At 41.4% G+C, this 18,001-nt stretch overlaps 1 protein-coding gene across 5 annotated transcripts in view; it reads right to left on the reverse strand.

The window, feature by feature from the left end:
• The window catches only part of LOC125463838 (endonuclease V-like), a 92,036-nt gene that overhangs the window by 49,716 nt on the left and 24,319 nt on the right, over window positions 1-18,001 (reverse strand). For 4 of the 5 annotated variants that reach the window (XM_048555601.2, XM_048555599.2, XM_048555598.2 and 1 more), the window contains exons 6-7: window positions 5,070-5,138; window positions 2,785-2,913 (exon numbers count right to left, since the gene is read on the reverse strand). In XM_048555601.2, the coding sequence (XP_048411558.1) occupies window positions 2,785-2,913; window positions 5,070-5,138 (198 nt within the window). The remainder of the gene's footprint in view (window positions 1-2,784; window positions 2,914-5,069; window positions 5,139-18,001) is intronic. The other variant, XM_048555602.2, reaches the window with a different exon arrangement.

The following is an 18,001-nucleotide window of genomic DNA, read 5'->3' on the forward strand; positions in this document are numbered from 1 at the left end:
GACTCTCATGCTCCCATGGCTCCTTCATTGCCACTCACACTATATCAATTATGCATGTATTTTAGGAACTATGTGGAGCTGAAACAAAACTAGGCTTCTAACAAGAATTCTCATTCATGCAGGCTTGATACTGAAAGATGTTCGTACCTGAAATCCATGCAAAGATTTTAAATGCCTTCAAGTGTTCAACCTGTTGTATACTTTTTTAAAAAAAAGTTCTGTTCAGTAACCAAATCAGAACAGCTAGTCCTTTAATACACCTTTTAAATTATCAATTAAAATGAGAAATCAGCACATCCTCAGAGTTGGTACTTCTACGGCTTTTGAAACACAGTCAAGCATTCATAAAGACCTCAGCTCATAATGACAGCGCAGTTGGAACATCAACAAAGAACAGCAATGAAAATGCAGGAATAGATAGTAATGTTCTGTTTTACTAATCCATACTGGGTAGTCTGTCAAATAAATTAATCGAACAGAGGTCTTTTTTAAAACTAACAACAACAACCTGTCTTTTCATGTTTAAATTTAGATTTTAACTGAACTTTTCCGCACTTCAAAAGTGTTTAATTACACACCATACATAAGTTTCTGATTCCCACACGAGGGGTTAAAGCACTAATTTCAAAAGGCCCTCACTCTGACCCATTCCCCTGCTAGCTGCTACCTAACAAATTTTAAGTTCTCTGGAATCTGTGTAAAAATCCAGTCCTTACTCTCTTAAAAGCTATGTCCAACCTCCTACTAATTGGTCTAGCAATATTCCCTCCTTTATTAAATGTTAGATCAGAATGGAGTCTCGTACACACCAACGTTCCCTCTCATCTTCTTTCTAACTGCGTGCGCCTCCCAGGCTCCGAACAGCCACACTGCTTGGAAGGAACATTGGTGCATACCGTAAAATTTCCAGACTACTCTCCCCTTTATTATCTCTCCTTGTACAGTGGTTGAAATCACCCTGATTCCTGTAAAATTCTGCACTTACTACCTTTCCAATGTTTATGGTGCTTGCTTTTCAGTGAATTTCCTGCTGCATGTTTTGGAATTACGATAGTTGCAAATATTTTGATTTTTGAGTAAAAAAAGATGGTGGGCTAAATAAAATTTTCATAATGTGTTCTGCTACACCATTTCATATGACTGTTAAAGTAGGTATTTGTTTGCATTACATCTACTAATTCACATAAAACAGAATGAAAAATAAGTAACATTTTCAAAATCTATTTTTTGGAATTTTATGTTTTGAATCAATAAGAGACATATATTCATAAATAATAATGCATGCAAACTAGATGAAATTTAAAAATATTAGTATACTGACAAATGCTATGGTAGTGCTCAAAGTAAATTGCTAGTGAAATAATATAACTAACAGTGACATGCTATCATATTAGAGAATATCTAAGCATTGTAATGTGTAAGGAACAGGACTGCCATTCATATGTCAATCAATTGAGAGAAGCAGAAATTAACATTTGAATAGCGCAGTCGAGTTGCTAACTTCAGCTCTTTCTGCAGTACTTTCTATAATACATATTGTATGTGTTATTCAATCATACTTGTAGTCCCCTCACAAATTGTTTACATTCATTTTATTTGGTACAGCAATGTTGCCAATAAAAACTGTGTGCTGTGTAGAAATTAAATAAGTATTACTGTGTCACCACACTCAGAGATGTTTAGCCTGAACAGAAAGGGAGTTTCTGGGTTTGTGAGATGGTGAGTGCAATTATTTTTATTTTCTTCTTGCTGTTTTATATACAAAACCTCTCATAGAGACATTAATGTACAAACTTTTAAAGTATACATGAAATTCATCTCTATTATTAAAGAGTCATTAGCTTATTTAAAATAAGTGGCTGACCGCATCTGATGAAGTGATACAGAAAATCATGTCAGACATACCCATTTAAGAATTTCTATACTAATGTACAGTGCATAATTTTAAGGACACAATTGTCTGACATTCTTTCATTAAATTATGAATTTGTTATGAAGTGTGGAGTAAGTTAACAAATTTAGTATGTTATTATGAAATTCAAATTTTGAAAGTCAATATTTTACTTCTCAGATGGAAACCGTTCTACATTAAATATAAAAACCCATTACCTAAAACCCAGTGTACAAATCTAAGCAGCAAAATGATGTTGTAGAGAAAATGAAGCATTAATCATATAATGTTGACAGTGAAAAGACTCATTTCTCTCCTCACCTCTCCTCAGTCAGATACAAATGATTGACATGCTAGAGTCAACTGAAAAGGCTCTTTGGTCCACTGTGTTGGTTCAGTTAGTAGCACTCTCATTTTAGAGTTAAAATGATCTGGTTTCAAACCTCAAATCAGGGTTTGACCTCATAATATGCTTAAAAAAGTGAAATATGGTGGCACTCCACTGTAATGTCGAAGGAGTGTTTTATCATCAAAGGTGACATTCTTTGAATGAAAAGATAAACCTAAGCCTGTTTTGTGCGGCTCTTCCATTGCTTTGACCAATATGCCTCCTTTGACCAATACAATATAAACAAATGAATAGATCATTCACTTCTTTGCCATTTTATGGCTAATGTAACAAATCACTGCACTTTATAAATAATTTATTATGTAATATGCTTTGAAATGTTTTAACTTGACAATTAGATATATAGTTGCAATTTTTTCTTTTCATAAAATTTACCACGTCAATGATAATGTAAAGTTACTGTCTTGATTTAAAAGACAGTAATTTTTCTAATTACATTATTATTTCTTAATATACAAACCAAATATAAAACATTAATTCATACCTGCCTAATTGGTTCTGGTACCCTGTATTTGCAACAGGAATGAGTCAGACGTAAGGCAGTGTCCAGACTAATCCTGTGACCCACAGATACATAAATGGGTTTAGTGCTTTTCTCACAGCTTTTAAGAGCCTAGCATAAGTAAACAAAGATATAAAATTAGAGTAAGCCCATTAACCAGATTAATGACTGATATGGCTTTCTGAACATTTGCATTTATAGCTTTGTGATCACATGCATATTATTGTAATTTTATTGGTGATTGTTAATTCAGGAATATTGGAAATGTGCTATATTATCTGTTAAGAAAGTATTGCTACTACACCTTTCACAACCTCAGAATGACCCAAAGTAGTTTACAGTTAAGCAAGTGCTTTAGAAATTATTTCACTATTGCAACAGAAAATAAAGAACTGCAGATGCTTGAAATCTGAAACAAAAACTGAAATTACTTTAAAAGATAATAAAATGTGAGGCTGGATGAACACAGCAGGCCAAGCAGCATCTCAGGAGCACAAAAGCTGACGTTTCGGGCCTAGACCCTTCATCAGAGAGGGGGATGGGGGGAGGGAACTGGAATAAATAGGGAGAGAGGGGGAGGCGGACCGAAGATGGAGAGTAAAGAAGATAGGTGGAGAGGGTGTAGGTGGGGAGGTAGGGAGGGGATAGGTCAGTCCAGGGAAGACGGACAGGTCAAGGAGGTGGGATGAGGTTAGTAGGTAGCTGGGGGTGCGGCTTGGGGTGGGAGGAAGGGATGGGTGAGAGGAAGAACCGGTTAGGGAGGCAGAGACAGGTTGGACTGGTTTTGGGATGCAGTGGGTGGGGGGGAAGAACTGGGCTGGTTGTGTGGTGCAGTGGGGGGAGGGGATGAACTGGGCTGGTTTGGGGATGCAGTGGGGGAAGGGGAGATTTTGAAACTGGTGAAGTCCACATTGATACCATATGGCTGCAGGGTTCCCAGGCGGAATATGAGTTGCTGTTCCTGCAACCTTCGGGTGGCATCATTGTGGCAGTGCAGGAGGCCCATGATGGACATGTCATCAAGAGAATGGGAGGGGGAGTGGAAATGGTTTGCAACTGGGAGGTGCAGTTGTTTGTTGCGAACTGAGCGGAGGTGTTCTGCAAAGCGGTCCCCAAGCCTCCGCTTGGTTTCCCCAATGTAGAGGAAGCCGCACCGGGTACAGTGGATGCAGTATACCACATTGGCAGATGTGCAGGTGAACCTCTGCTTAATGTGGAATGTCATCCTGGGGCCTGGGATGGGGGTGAGGGAGGAGGTGTGGGGACAAGTGTAGCATTTCCTGCGGTTGCAGGGGAAGGTGCCGGGTGTGGTGGGGCTGGAGGGCAGTGTGGAGCGAACAAGGGAGTCACGGAGAGAGTGGTCTCTCCGGAAAGCAGACAGGGGAGGGGATGGAAAAATGTCTTGGGTGGTGGGGTCGGATTGTAAATGGCGGAAGTGTCGGAGGATAATGCGTTGTATCCGGAGGTTGGTAGGGTGGTGTGTGAGAACGAGGGGGATCCTCTTGGGGCGGTTGTGGCGGGGGCGGGGTGTGAGGGATGTGTCGCGGGAGATGCGGGAGACGCGGTCAAGGGCGTTCTCAATCACCGTGGGGGGAAAGTTGCGGTCCTTAAAGAACTTGGACATCTGGGATGTGCGGGAGTGGAATGTCTTATCGTGGGAGCAGATGCGGCGGAGGCGGAGGAATTGGGAATAGGGGATGGAATTTTTGCAGGAGGGTGGGTGGGAGGAGGTGTATTCTAGGTAGCTGTGGGAGTCGGTGGGCTTGAAATGGACATCAGTTACAAGCTGGTTGCCTGAGATGGAGACTGAGAGGTCCAGGAAGGTGAGCTTTAAAAACTCTGCAGTTCTGGCAGCATCCATGGAGAAAAAGCAGAGTTAACATTTTGAGTCCAGTGCCCCTTCTTCAGATACTGCCAGGCCTGCTAAGGTTCTCCAGCATTTTCTGTTTTTGTTACTGTTGTAACATATGGTTCCGATAAAGTGCCTACATCTGAAATGTTAATTGCTTGTTCTCACTGTGGATGTTGATTGACCTGCTGAATGTTTTGAACATTTTTAATGTATTTATATATGAAGGCTTCTGTTCATCAAAATGCATTTCCTAACACATTATCGAGATGATTGCTTGTAAGTTTTTACAATAAATGCTTCAACTTTAAATTCATTAACGTGGCTATATTTTGGGTCAATGTTATTGAAATACAGTGCGCAAAAAAGACATTTGGAACCATTTGCACTGCACATACAACATCCACAACAGACATACCATTCCTAAAACTTTCCCGGAACTTCCAACTAATGAAAATGCACTTCCTCCTTTCTGAAGGTCTTTAGCCTATAAAACAACATGTTAATAAAAGGAAAGTTTTATAATTAGTATCTGTTATTTTACAATCACACGACTATTTGATTTAAGCAAGAATGAATAAATTCTTTTCCCTTAACATGGCTACCAGAACCTCCACGTTGTTTCCTCGTTAGTATAGTGGTTAGTATCCACGCCTGTCACGCATGAGACCGGGGTTCAATTCCCTGTTGGGGAGGATCCAAGCATTTGGGGCAGCATGGTGGCTCAGTGATTAGCACTGCTACCTCACAGCACCAGCAACCTGGGTTCGATTCCAGCCTTGGGTGTCTGTGTGGAGTTATCACATTCTCCCCATGTCTGCGTGGGTTTCGTCCAGGTGCTCCGGTTTCCTCCCACAGTCCAAAGATGTGCAGAGTAGGTGGATTGGCTATACTAAATTGTCCATAGTGCCTAGGGATGTTTAGGTTAGGTGGATTAGACATGGGAAAAGCAGAGGTAGGGGAATGAGTCTGGATGGGATGCTCTTCGGGGGGCGGTGTGGACTTGTTGGGTTGAATGGCCTGTTTCTACATTGCAGGGGTTCTCTGATTCAATTTACCTTTTGATAAATTTTCCAGTCTTATTTTGAAACACTATACTGAGTTCTAACAAAAAAGGCATAGGACTCGAAACATTAAACCTGTTTCTCTCTGCACAAATGCTGCCTGGTTTCTCCAGCATTTTCCGGCCAACATTCCTGCCTCAAGCCTGTTGCAGTGTTCCAGCAAGGCTCAGCAGAAGCTGTAAGAACAGCACTTCACCTTCTAGTTGGGACATACAGCCTTCAAGACTCAATATCAAATTCAATAACCGTACAGCCTGAATACCTCCTTCCAAATTCTTTATCCAAATCCAACTCTCAGGCCCTGGCAGGACAGTGGCTGCTTTCAGCACAGCCTACTACTTTCACCTACTCATTGTCTCCATTGTCAGCTTTTCTTCCCTTGTCTTCTACGTGCCATCCCTTTGACTGTTCAACCTTTTTTTCTCTCTGTGCTCTGACTTCATCGAACCGCTTACTCCTCTTCCCCCACACCCCATCTTCAATACATAAACCACTGTTTACTGGCTACTATAATTTCTGAAGAAGGGTCACTGGGCTCAAAACATTCAGTCTGCTATCTTTCCACATATGCTGCCAGACTCGCCACGTTTGTTCAGTAATGTCTGTTTATCCTTCATTCATTCCTTCAAAATTTGGCTGGATATTTTTTCAGAAACAACTGTGCTACCTAATTGTTAAAAGTCCTATCATTTCATAGAAGTGCTTATTTTTAATATTCAAGATAGTCACCATTGGCAAGGCAACATTTATTATCCATCCTATCTGTCCTTGAGAAGGTGGTAGTAAGTCAGCTTCTTCAACCACTTACTCAAAGATTCCTGTCAGTTGCTATTGATGATGCAGCTGAAGATGGTTGAATCTAGGACACTACCCAGCAGACCTCCTGCAAGGATGTCCTGAGACTTGGGTCATAAGCCTTCAATAACCACAACCATTATTCTTTGTACTAAGTGAGATTCTAGCCAGTGTTGAGTTTTCCCTCCAGTTTCCACTGTCTTCAATCTTCCTATTGCCACACTGCTTGAAATACTGCAATGGTATCAAGGGAAGTCACTTTTATCTCACCCCTGGAATTCAGCTCATTTATTCACATTTGAACAAGGATTACAAATGAGGTATAAAGTTAACTAATCCTGGTACAAATCAAAGTGAGATTCGATGAGTCAATTACTGGTGAGTAAATGTCACTTGATAGTACCACCAACCTTGCTTTCAATATTTCACTGACGTTTTGACATAATAAATAAATAGAGCAGGATTGGCTGCATTATTTTTGTCCTGCATTTTTTTTTGATTAGACATAGCTGGGCAATTTTCCACACCACTGGTACATACCAGTGTAGACACACTGGAACAGCTTGCATTGGGGCCTGGCTAGCTCAGGAGCACAGATCTTCAATACTATACAGGGATATCCATAAAGTTTCTGTATTTAGTGTGCTCAACAGTTTATTAATAAAGAGTGAAATGAACTAAATTAGCAGAAGACTGGAATCTGATGGTGAAGAACTCAAGAGAAGGCACAGATAGATCAACCACATGGCATTTTCAACTGAAGATGGTTGCAAATAAAGTCATAAAGATCTACGGCATAGAAAAAGGCCCTTCAGCCAAATGAGTCTGCATGGGTCAAAAACGAACACTTAACTCTTCTAATCCCATTTTTCATCTTTTGGCCCAGAGCCTTGGATGTCTTGGCATTGCAAGTGCACATCTAAATAATTCTTAAATGCTATGAGGCTTTATGCCTCTACCACACTTATAGGCACTAGGTTCTAGATTCCCAACAGTCCATGGGTAATTTTGTTTCCCTCACATCCTCTCTAAACCTCCTGCGCCTCACATTAAATATATGCTCCTTGCTCACCGATCCCTCTACATGGATGCTATCTGTCTACCCTGTCTCTGACCCTCATAATCTTATACATCGCAATCATGTTTCCATCAACCTCCTCTACTCCAAGGAAAACAACCCTGTCTAATCTCTCTTCATAAATAAAACTCTCCAGCCCAGGCAACATACCAGTAAATCTCCTCTGCATCCTCTTCATTTCAATCACATCCTTCCTCTCACGTGGATTCCAGAAGTGCAAACAATACTCTAGCTGCAGCTTTACCAATGTTTTAAATAGTTCCAGTATAATCTCTCTCTCTTAAACTCTATGCCTCAGCTAATAAAAGCAAGGATCCAAATGCCTTCTTAACCACTCTAATCTACCTTAAGGGATGTGCACACCAAGCTCCCTTTGTTCCTCAGTGTTTCCCAGGGTCCTACTGCTCATCATGTGTTTCATCACTATCTTTTGCACTGACATATTGGGCACCCACATCACTGAGGATGGGTAACATGAGTGTCCTCTTTTGGTCAGCTGTTTAATTGTCAACCACAGTCATGACTCAATGTGGCTAAGCTGCAGAGCTTTATTGTATCAACTGGCTGTGGGGTCACTTAGCTCTGTCTGGGGCAGCACGGTGGCTCAGTGGTTAGCACTGCAGCCTCACAGCACCAGGGACCCAGGTTCAATTCCAGCCTCAGGTAACTGTCTGTGTGGAGTTTGCACATTCTCCCCATGTCTGCGTGGGTTTCCTCCGGGTGCTCCGGTTTCCTCCCACAGTCCAAAGATGTGCTGACTAGGTGGATTGGCCATGCTAAATTGCCCATAGTGTTGAGGGGTGTGTGTGGGTTATAGGGGGATGGGTCTGGGTGGGATGCTGCAAGGGGCGGTGTGGACTTCTTGGGCTGAAGGGCCTGTTTCCACACTGTAGGGAATCTAATCTAAAAACTTATATTGCTTCCACTGCATAGCATCCATGTGGTCTCCCAACATCACATTATTTTTAGGTCAATCTTGCATGCTGTTGGCATATTCTTCTACACTTCTCATTTGACTACAACTGTTCTCCTGGTCGATGATAAATGTTAGAGGGAGCAATATGCCAGGCCATTAAGTTATAGGTTCTGGTGCCATATAATTCTGCTGCTGATGTCTCACAAAGTCTGATAAATGCCTTCATGTTTCTCACCATCTGCCAAAATGCCAGGATGGCAGACATGCCCTGCAGAATTCAGTCAGCTCAGTCAACGGTGGTGTACCCTAGTCACTGTGAGCACCCACCCAGAGCATATCCCTTTACTCCCTTTGGTTTCTCTATAAAGTAATGCTCAATGTGTGAGAAGTGCTGATTCACTAAATGGAGGACCGTAGTAGGTCATAATAAGCAAGATTTTTCTTGACTCTGTATGACCTGATGCTGTGAGTTCCAGAATCCATCTTAACGACTCTCACAGCCATTCACTCCAGACTGCATACCACAGTATCACAACATCTGATGGATACATCCTGGCTGGTGTGACAGGACACAACCAGAGATGATGATAGAGAAGTCAGAAACATTGCCTGTAAGGCATGATTGTGAGTGTGACTCTACCAAGCTGTTGCTTAAATAATATTGAAAAGCTTTCCCTCATGAGGGACAGCTTGGTATTAGTAAGGAGGATTTTGAAGGGCTGACTGTACCAGGCGTGTGTTTGTTGTGTCCAGTATCCAGGTCAATGCCGGGCGGTCTATCCTTATAATTCTTTGTTGTGGTATATAACTCAGTATCTTCCAGGCTACATCAAATGGCAGCTGTGGGTGCTACAAATGAGCCAGATCACATTCCCTTCCCAAAAAGGATTTGCAAATCAGGTGGGCATTTACAATAATCCAACAGTTTCATGATTACCATTACTTCTACTAAAGTGATACTACTGCCACAAGCATTTTAATTCCAAATTCATTTAATTAACCAAGTTTAAATTCCCCACCTGTTTCGGTGGGATTTTAATTCATGTCTTGGAATAATTAGTCCAGGTCTCTTGGTTGGTAGTCTGGTAATAAAACCAAATTACTACCATTTAGGATCTGGCTCTAAATGACAGAAGAAAGCTAATTAGGATTGGTGGGAATTGTAGTGAGGCGAAAAAAGTTTCATAATGGCTGTGGTGGAGGAAAGCAATGTTCCTGTGATATAGTAACTACAAAAGTTAAACAAATAATTAAGTCAAATGCAATCTGGTCAGGAAAGGAAGAAAGTACAAATTGTTTTCTCTAGAGAAGGAACAAACTATTCTTTGGTGTCTGTCGCAGCTGGTCTTCGATTGCTCAGTTGACAGGATGAATGAGTGACCCGGTGAATCTAATTTTAAACTTCCACTTACATTCCAATGTTGAAATAAAAAAAATTCCAGTGTTGCCCTTAATAACTAAACTAATTTAGACCAGGAAAGCAGTAAATGTAAGGCCATAATAGGAGAAGAGGCAACATTGAGTCAAACATATAATATATGGGGCCTGTAAGGGCAATGAAATTTATTCCTTTAATATTACACTTGCTCTTTAGTATTTGTCATCAGATTGCAGCCTACACAACGTAAGCTACCAAGTGCACCAACAATATGCCGCTGCTCCTTCCTGACTGTGACAGAAACAGATTCAACTGTCACCTTCAAAACAAAATTGGATAAATGCTTGAAGAAGAAAAATGCCGGAGTATGAGGAAAGAGTGGGGGAATGGGACTAACTAAAGTTAGGAAGAGTTGACACAGAATCAATGGGTTCAATGGCTCATTCTATGCTATGGTTCTAAGATGTGACAAGTACTTTAGATTATCAGGCAGGAAATTGGGAAGAAAGGAAAGGTGATAATGTACAAACGTGCATTGTTGTGCCTTGAAGTTTGTTCACCATAGCAAAATACATAGCCTTTTATTCACCCGGACTTAAAGACTATTAGAGGTGAAGCGGCTTCATCTAACTGATACATTGCATTCTGGATGAGATGACTACTGAAATTTTAAGAAATATTTCTGCTGTAACCTACTTTCCCCTTCCATCTCACTTGCTATAATAATGATTCTAAAAGTAAGGTTTTACTGAAGTTTGACAGTACATTTATGAATAAAAGTGCTTCTGCTCTGAGGCATTTTTCCTCCTCAGCAATGACTAAATTAAATAATCCTGCCAAGAGGTGTGCAAAGAAACACATTACTGGACCAAACATAGAAAATAAAACATAAGGTATTATTACAAGGTAGCTTGAGGATGGGAATTGTCAGGTACTTTGTAAATCTTGGTCATTTAAAGCATATATACTAGCTCCTTCACCTATACATCCTTTTTATTTAGCTAATGGTGTTGTAGACAAGGTTTATTCAGATCTACCTATCAGTATCTCCTACTTAATCAGCCTAAGCATCAGATTACTTCATTTAAAAAGGTCCTATCCAACAGCTTATGGAAACTGGCAAAATAACACAATGTAGAGGCTTTTATCCACATGGGAGAAGAGGAAAGTAACCAATACGGTATCCTTTTTCTAAAGGAAATAGAACTAACCCAGGTGACAATGGGTCAATTAATTTAAAATGTGGCAGACATAAAATTTGAATCCTTAATTAAAGATGCAATTCCTAAATACTTATCCAAAGAGAATATAATTTGAAGTAGTCAACATGAATTTCAGAAAGGACGATTGAGCTTGACCAAGTTGAGCAAGAGCTCTGCAAAGTGGTGGCTGATATTATGGATGGTGAAATACAGTAATGTAATATTCAATGGATACTTAGAAAGTTTTTGACAAATTAGCGTAGAGAAAACAACTCGTGTCAACTAGGAGTTAAAGAATTACAGGGCTAAACTGATTAGGAGGAGGAAACAGAGAAGACTTCAAGATCAGTTTCTCAAAGGTTGGGAGTGGGTACCTGTGCTCAACAGAGTTCTGTTGTGGGATGACTTCCATCAAATGTATGCATCAATTTTTTGGGCCTATGACTAGAGGGAGTGGTGTCTAATTTGTAGATAATATCAAAATTGAAGGGCCAGCAGGTAATCCAGAAGGTAGAAAGTAATATAAGATAGTTGAATGGACAAAAATTTTAACAAACATGAGATGGTTCTCAAGTTAACAAGTGAAGCAGAAACCATGTCATCATTCAAGAATAAATTAGGTAAGCAGCTGAGAATAGGGAATAATTGTAAATGGTTACAGGTTGGACAAATCAGATTAAGAGATCTACGTGTATGCAGGATAAGTGCCACGCTTGACTACTTGAGCCAAATAGTCTATTTCTAAGTACCACAGGTTATTAATATTCTAAATCAGCATTTAATTCTGATTCACGCTGACAAAGAAAATGAAAACAAACTATAAGATCAATACTTCAAATAAATAACAAATGCGTCACATATGTTATATTATGTTATATTGTGAGAAAGCTGTGCAGTTTGGTGGATACAGGTGGTGTATCTGTAATTGTAGATAGGCATGAGTCAAGCATCTAAGCTTTGTAAAAATTCATAAATTATTCTGCATATAAAACAATCATACCAAAATTTTAGTAGAAGGAAAAAGAGAGGACAAAGAACTCAACATAACGACTTAAATTTAAATAAAAACTGAAAGAACTGTGGATGCTGTAAATCAAGAACAAAAACAAAGTTGCTGGAAAAGTTCAGCAGGTCTGCGAAGGAAGAAACAGAGTCTCAGAAAAAACAGAGCTCGGCGCTCTGAGGAAGGGCATCAGACCCAAAACATTAACTTTGTTTCCTCCTTCATAAATGGTGCCAGACCTGCTGAGCCTTTCCAGCAACCTTGTTTTTGTGACTTAAATTTAAATCATTTTCTTCAAGTTTATCTGTTGGAAACTTCCCTCGTCATCCTCACTCTACCTGATCACACATTGTGAAGATTACACCTCTGTGATGCATACCAATGTAATGCTGTGCCCTAAACAGATTTTCCACACCACCTTACTCAATAATTTACATTGTCAGATCACATTGAATATATGAACAAGGAACAAGAGTAGGCCAGAGATAACAAAGTGTAGAGCTGGGTGAACACAGCAGGCCAAGCAGCATCAGAAGAGCAGGAAAGCTGATGTTTCGGATCTGTATCCTTCTTCAGAAATGGGGGAGGGGAAGGGGATTCTGAAATAAATAGGGAGAGAGGGCGAGGTGGATAGAAGATGGATAAAGGAGAAGGTAGGTGGATAGGAGACAGGTCAAAGGGACGGGGATGGAGCCAGTAAAAGTGAGTGTAGGTGGGGAATTAGAGGGGATAGGTCAGTCCAGGGAGGATAGACATGTTAAGGGGGCAGGATAAGGTTAGTAGGTAGGAGATGCGGGTGGGGTTTGAGGTGGGAGGAGGGGATAGGTGGGAGGAAGGGCAGGTTAGGGAGGCAGGGACAAACTGGGCTGGTTTGGGGTGTGGTTGGGGGAGGGAGATTTTGAAGCTTGTGAAGTCCATATTGATAGCATTGGGCTGCCAGGGTTCCCAAGCGAAATATGAGGTGCTGTTCCTGCAACCTTGGGGTGGCACCGTTGTGGCACTGCAGAAGGCCCAGGACGGACTTGTCGTCTAAGGAGTGGGAGGAATAGAAGAAATGGTTCAAGACTGGGAGGTTCAGTTGTTTGATGCGAACCAAGCACAGGTGTTCCACAAAGTGGTCCCCAGGCCTCCGCTTGGTTTCCCCGATGTAGAGGAGGCCATGTTGGGAATAGCAAATACAGTATACCACATTTGCAGATGTGCAGGTGAACATCTGTTTAATGTGGAAGGTCTTCTTGAGGCCTGGGATGGCAGTGAGTGGGGAGGTGTAGCGGCAAGTGTAGCACTTCCTGTGGTTGTAGGGAAATGTGCCGGGGTTGGTGGGGCTGGAGGGGAGTGTGGAGCGGACAAGGGAGTCACGGAGAGAGTGGTCCCTCCGGAGAGCAGATAAGGGTGGGGAGGGAAGAATGTCTTTGGCGGTGGGATCAGATTGCAGATGGCAGAAGTGCCGGAGGATGATAAGTTGGATCTGGAGGTTGGTGGGGTGGTGTGTGAGGACAAGGGGAATCCTGTTTTTGTTGTTATTGCAGGGAGAGGGTGCGAGAGATGAGTTGCGGGAAATGTGGGAGATGCGGTCCAGGTGTTTTCAACCACTAAGAAGGGGGATGTTGCGGTCCTTGAAAAAAAGGGGATCCCCCCCCCACCGACAGTGGTCGAAAACGCCTTCAACCGTGTCTCCCGCATTTCCCACAACTCATCCCTCACATCCCCTCCCAGCAATAACAACAAAAACAGGATCCCTCTCGTCCTCACATACCACCCCACCAACCACCGGATCCAACGTATCACCCTCCAGCACTTCCCCTCCCCCATTTCTGAAGAAGGGTCTAGATCTGAAACGTCAGCTTTCCTGCTCCTCTGATGCTGCTTGGCCTGCTGTGTTCATCCAGCTCTACATCTTGTTATCTCAGATTTTCCAGCATCTGCAGTTCCCACTATCGCTGAAACAAGGGTAGGCCACTCGACCCTTTGAGTCAGCTCCATCATTCAGTATGATCATGGCTGATCTGATTTTTACTTGTACATTCCTGCATATCTCCAATAATCTCAGATCCCTATGGTGGTCAAGAATCTGTCTACTGCTGCCTTAAAAATATCTAAAGATTCTGCATCTACAGTCTTTGGAGGAACGGAATTGCAAAGACCTTGCCAACAGCATTTTGGAACATGAAGTGCATCTAATATATCCATTGAATTTCGCATGGCAGCAGAATCTTTAAAAAGAATTCCATGGGGTTTGACAAACTAGAACACTTCTTCTGAGTCTACAGGTGAGATTTTAACTCACTCAAAATCCATTTACTTGCACAGACTTAAAACTGAGGTCTCTACCCATTTACTTTATCAAACACAGAATTTCCACATGCTCTCCCCGGTTCTTTAATATCAGTTCCAAATCATGAGATACTAACTTATCCTTAGTTTTTAGCTATGTCCATTCACAGTGAATTACTGAGTTACATTTGCCATTTGCCCATGCTCAGGGATCTTTCCTGCGTCTGCTGGTTTAAAATAGATCAGCTAAAACTTCCCTGACTACTAGCTCTTAAAAAGGATCACTAATAGTCAGTTGTAAGAATATTTAACCTATTTAGACTAACAATTACTTCATAAGACTATAAAAAATAGAATCAAGAGTAGGCTGTTGGCTCCTCAAGTCAGCTCTTCCATTTAATAGGATCATGGCTGACCAACATTACCTGCAAGAATTTTCCCCCATAACCCTTGATTCCCTTACTGTTCAAGAATCTGTCTATCTTATCCACACAATGGCAAACGTCTTTGGGTATCTGATCTCAGACTTCAACATAGAACATAGAACATAGAACAATACAGCACAGAACAGGCCCTTCGGCCCTCGATGTTGCACCGACCTGTGAACTAATCTAAGCCCATCCCCCATACTATCCCATCATCATCCATATGCTTATCCAAGGACTGTTTAAATGTCCCTAATGTGGCTGAGTTAACTACATTGGCAGGCAGGGCGTTCTACACCCTTACCACTCTCTGAGTAAAGAACCTGCCTCTGACATCTGTCTTAAATCTATCACCCCTTAATTTGTAGCTATGCCACCTCGTACAAGCTGATGTCATCATCCTCGAAAAAAGACTCTCACTGTCCACCCTATCTAATCCTCTGATCATCTTGTATGTCTCTATTAAATCCCCTCTTAGCCTTGTTCTGTCCAATGAGAACAGACCCAAGTCCCTCAGCCTTTCTTCATAAGGCCGTCGCTCCAGACCAGGCAATATCCTGGTAAATCTCCTCTGCACCTTTTCCAATGCTTCCACATCTTTCCTGTAATGGGGTGATCAGAACTGCATGCAATATTCCAGGTGAGGTCACACTAGCATTTTGTACAGTTGCAGCATGACATCATGGCTCCGGAACTCAATCCCTCTGCCAATAAAACCTAACACACTGTAAGCTTTCTTAACAGCACTATCAACCTGGGTGGCATTAGCCACCTAATAAGATGCCTGGCTCCCATTCTTGTGTGTGGCAGTTCTCTTCAGTGTCAACTTTACAATGCTAACTCACACTCATAAGGGCATGAAGCACTGAGTAGTCAGTGCTACTGTGATACTCCTCAGTTGCAGAGATTTGGGTGCTGTCTGGGTACTTACTAAATATGGCACCCAAAATTTGGAACACAGAAGATCCAGGGGAATGTGGAATTTCTAACCTATTTGCCAATAAATTAGTCATTTTACCAGTGTGTGCATATATAATGACCTGAAAAGACCATAATTGCACAAGAAAGTCCAGCCCACATGAGTGTTACTACCTCTACTTCTAGGACCTCATTAGTCATTTTACCAGTGTGTGCATATATAATGACCTGAAAAGACCATAATTGCACAAGAAAGTCCAGCCCACATGAGTGTTACTACCTCTACTTCTAGGACCTCATCTTCACTTAGAGTCATAGATATTTTCACCTTTTTCCATCTTACAGCAATACAAATTAATCTTTAACATCAGTGCACTTATCCTCTATTTTCAGTGAGCAGGCGTACTGCTTTAGAAATGAGAGATAATAAAATGTGAGGCTGGATGAACACAGCAGGCCCAGCAGCATCTCAGGAGCACAAAAGCTGACGTTTCGGGCAATTCCCATCATCACTGCTTTAGAAATGTACCTATTTTAAAGCTTTGTCCACAATGTAGAGTGGTTGGTCTCTGTATTGTACCTTGAATGAATGAATGGATAGTCCTTTCCTTTAGCCAACATTAGCAGTCACAGGTTGATGACTAGAATTCTCCTCTTTCAACCCAACAAAGCAAATGAGTTGTACAGCAGGACTGTGCCCTCACTGTTGATTAGATATATTCTTCATGCAGCACTGGTTGGTGCAGTCTTTTCCGGTGTTGTCATATGAAATTATGTGATATAAATGAAGAAGTCAAAAACACAGAAGGAAAATACTTTGGATGCTGAAAATCCAGAATAAAAAATAGAAAATGCTAGAAATACACAGCGAGTCAAGTAGCATCTAGGAGAGAGAAAAAGCTAGTGTTTCAGGTTGATGACCTTTCACCAGAATCTTCAGAAGTGAACCCCACTGTGTTCGAGGGAAAAAGAAAATCTTGCATCTGACTTTAAATAAACTTAAGCTTTGTAGAGTTCCAAAACTGAATTCTACCATCAATTCAAACTTTGATGTTACCAAACAGTTGAAGATAAAACTTGCACATTAATCACATTCCTTAAAGTTCATCCATGTGATCACATAATTCGAATGCAACCTGCTAACCAGTAGCATTTTGCTAAAACGATAAATTACGGATTCTGACAACATTCCAGTTGCAGTACTGAAGACCTGAGCTCTAGAACAAGCTGCACCCTTAGCCAATAACAGAAAAATCCTTCCATACGCAACAGAATGGAAAATTGCCTCGGAACAGCTTCTCCATAAAACAGAGGGCAAATCCAATTTGGCCAACTTTCACTCAATTGTTCTAAACTCAATTGTCAACCAAGTGAGGAAAATATCATCAACCAAGTGGTGGAAGTGTCGTCAACACTGCAATTAAGTGGCACGTGATTAATGATTACCTGCTCACCAATGTTCCGTTTTGGTTCAACCAATGCCACCTGGCTCCAGATTCATTACAGCTTTGGCTTAAACATAGGCAAAAGAACTGAATTCTACAGATGAGGCAAGAGTAGCTGCCCTTGAGATGAGGCAGCAATTGATCAACTGTGGAATAAAACTGATCAAAGGGAAAACACTTTCCATCGGCTGGAGTTTTCCTAGCAATTCAGGATACAATTGGATACAAAATTCACTTGATGGTAGGAGACACAGGGTAGTGGTGAAGTATTTTGTTTTGTCTGGAGGCCTGTGACCAGCAATGTTCTGCAGGGACTGGTGCTGGGTCCATGTAGTTTGTCATTTATATAAATGATTTGGATGAGAATTCAAGAACGATGATTAGTAAGTTTGAGGATAACACCAAGATTAGTGGTACAGTTGACAGTGAAGAAGGTTATCTAAGATTACAAAGAGATCTTGATTAATTGAGCCAATGGGCTGAGGAGTGGCAGATGGAGTTTAGTTTAATTTGTGGGGTACTGCACTTCGGTAAAGCGAACAAGGACAGGATTTATAAAGTATATGGTCGGGCCCAGGGTAGTGTTTTCGAACAGAGACCTAGGGGGTCAGGTACATAGTTCCTGGCATCACAAGAAGACAGGGTGGTTAAGAAGGGATTTTCCACACTTGCCTTCATTGCTCAGACATGTGAGTGTAGGATTCAGGATGCCATGTTGAGGTTGTACAGGATGTTGGTGAGGCCACTGTTGGAGTATTGTGCACAATTCTGTCATCCTGTGATAGGGAGGATATTATTAAATTGGAGAGGTTCAGAAAAGCTTTACAAGGAAGTGGCCGCGACTACAGGGTT

Source organism: Stegostoma tigrinum, chromosome 22, assembly GCF_030684315.1.
Source record: "Stegostoma tigrinum isolate sSteTig4 chromosome 22, sSteTig4.hap1, whole genome shotgun sequence".
In the NCBI taxonomy this organism is placed as follows: domain Eukaryota; kingdom Metazoa; phylum Chordata; class Chondrichthyes; order Orectolobiformes; family Stegostomatidae; genus Stegostoma; species Stegostoma tigrinum.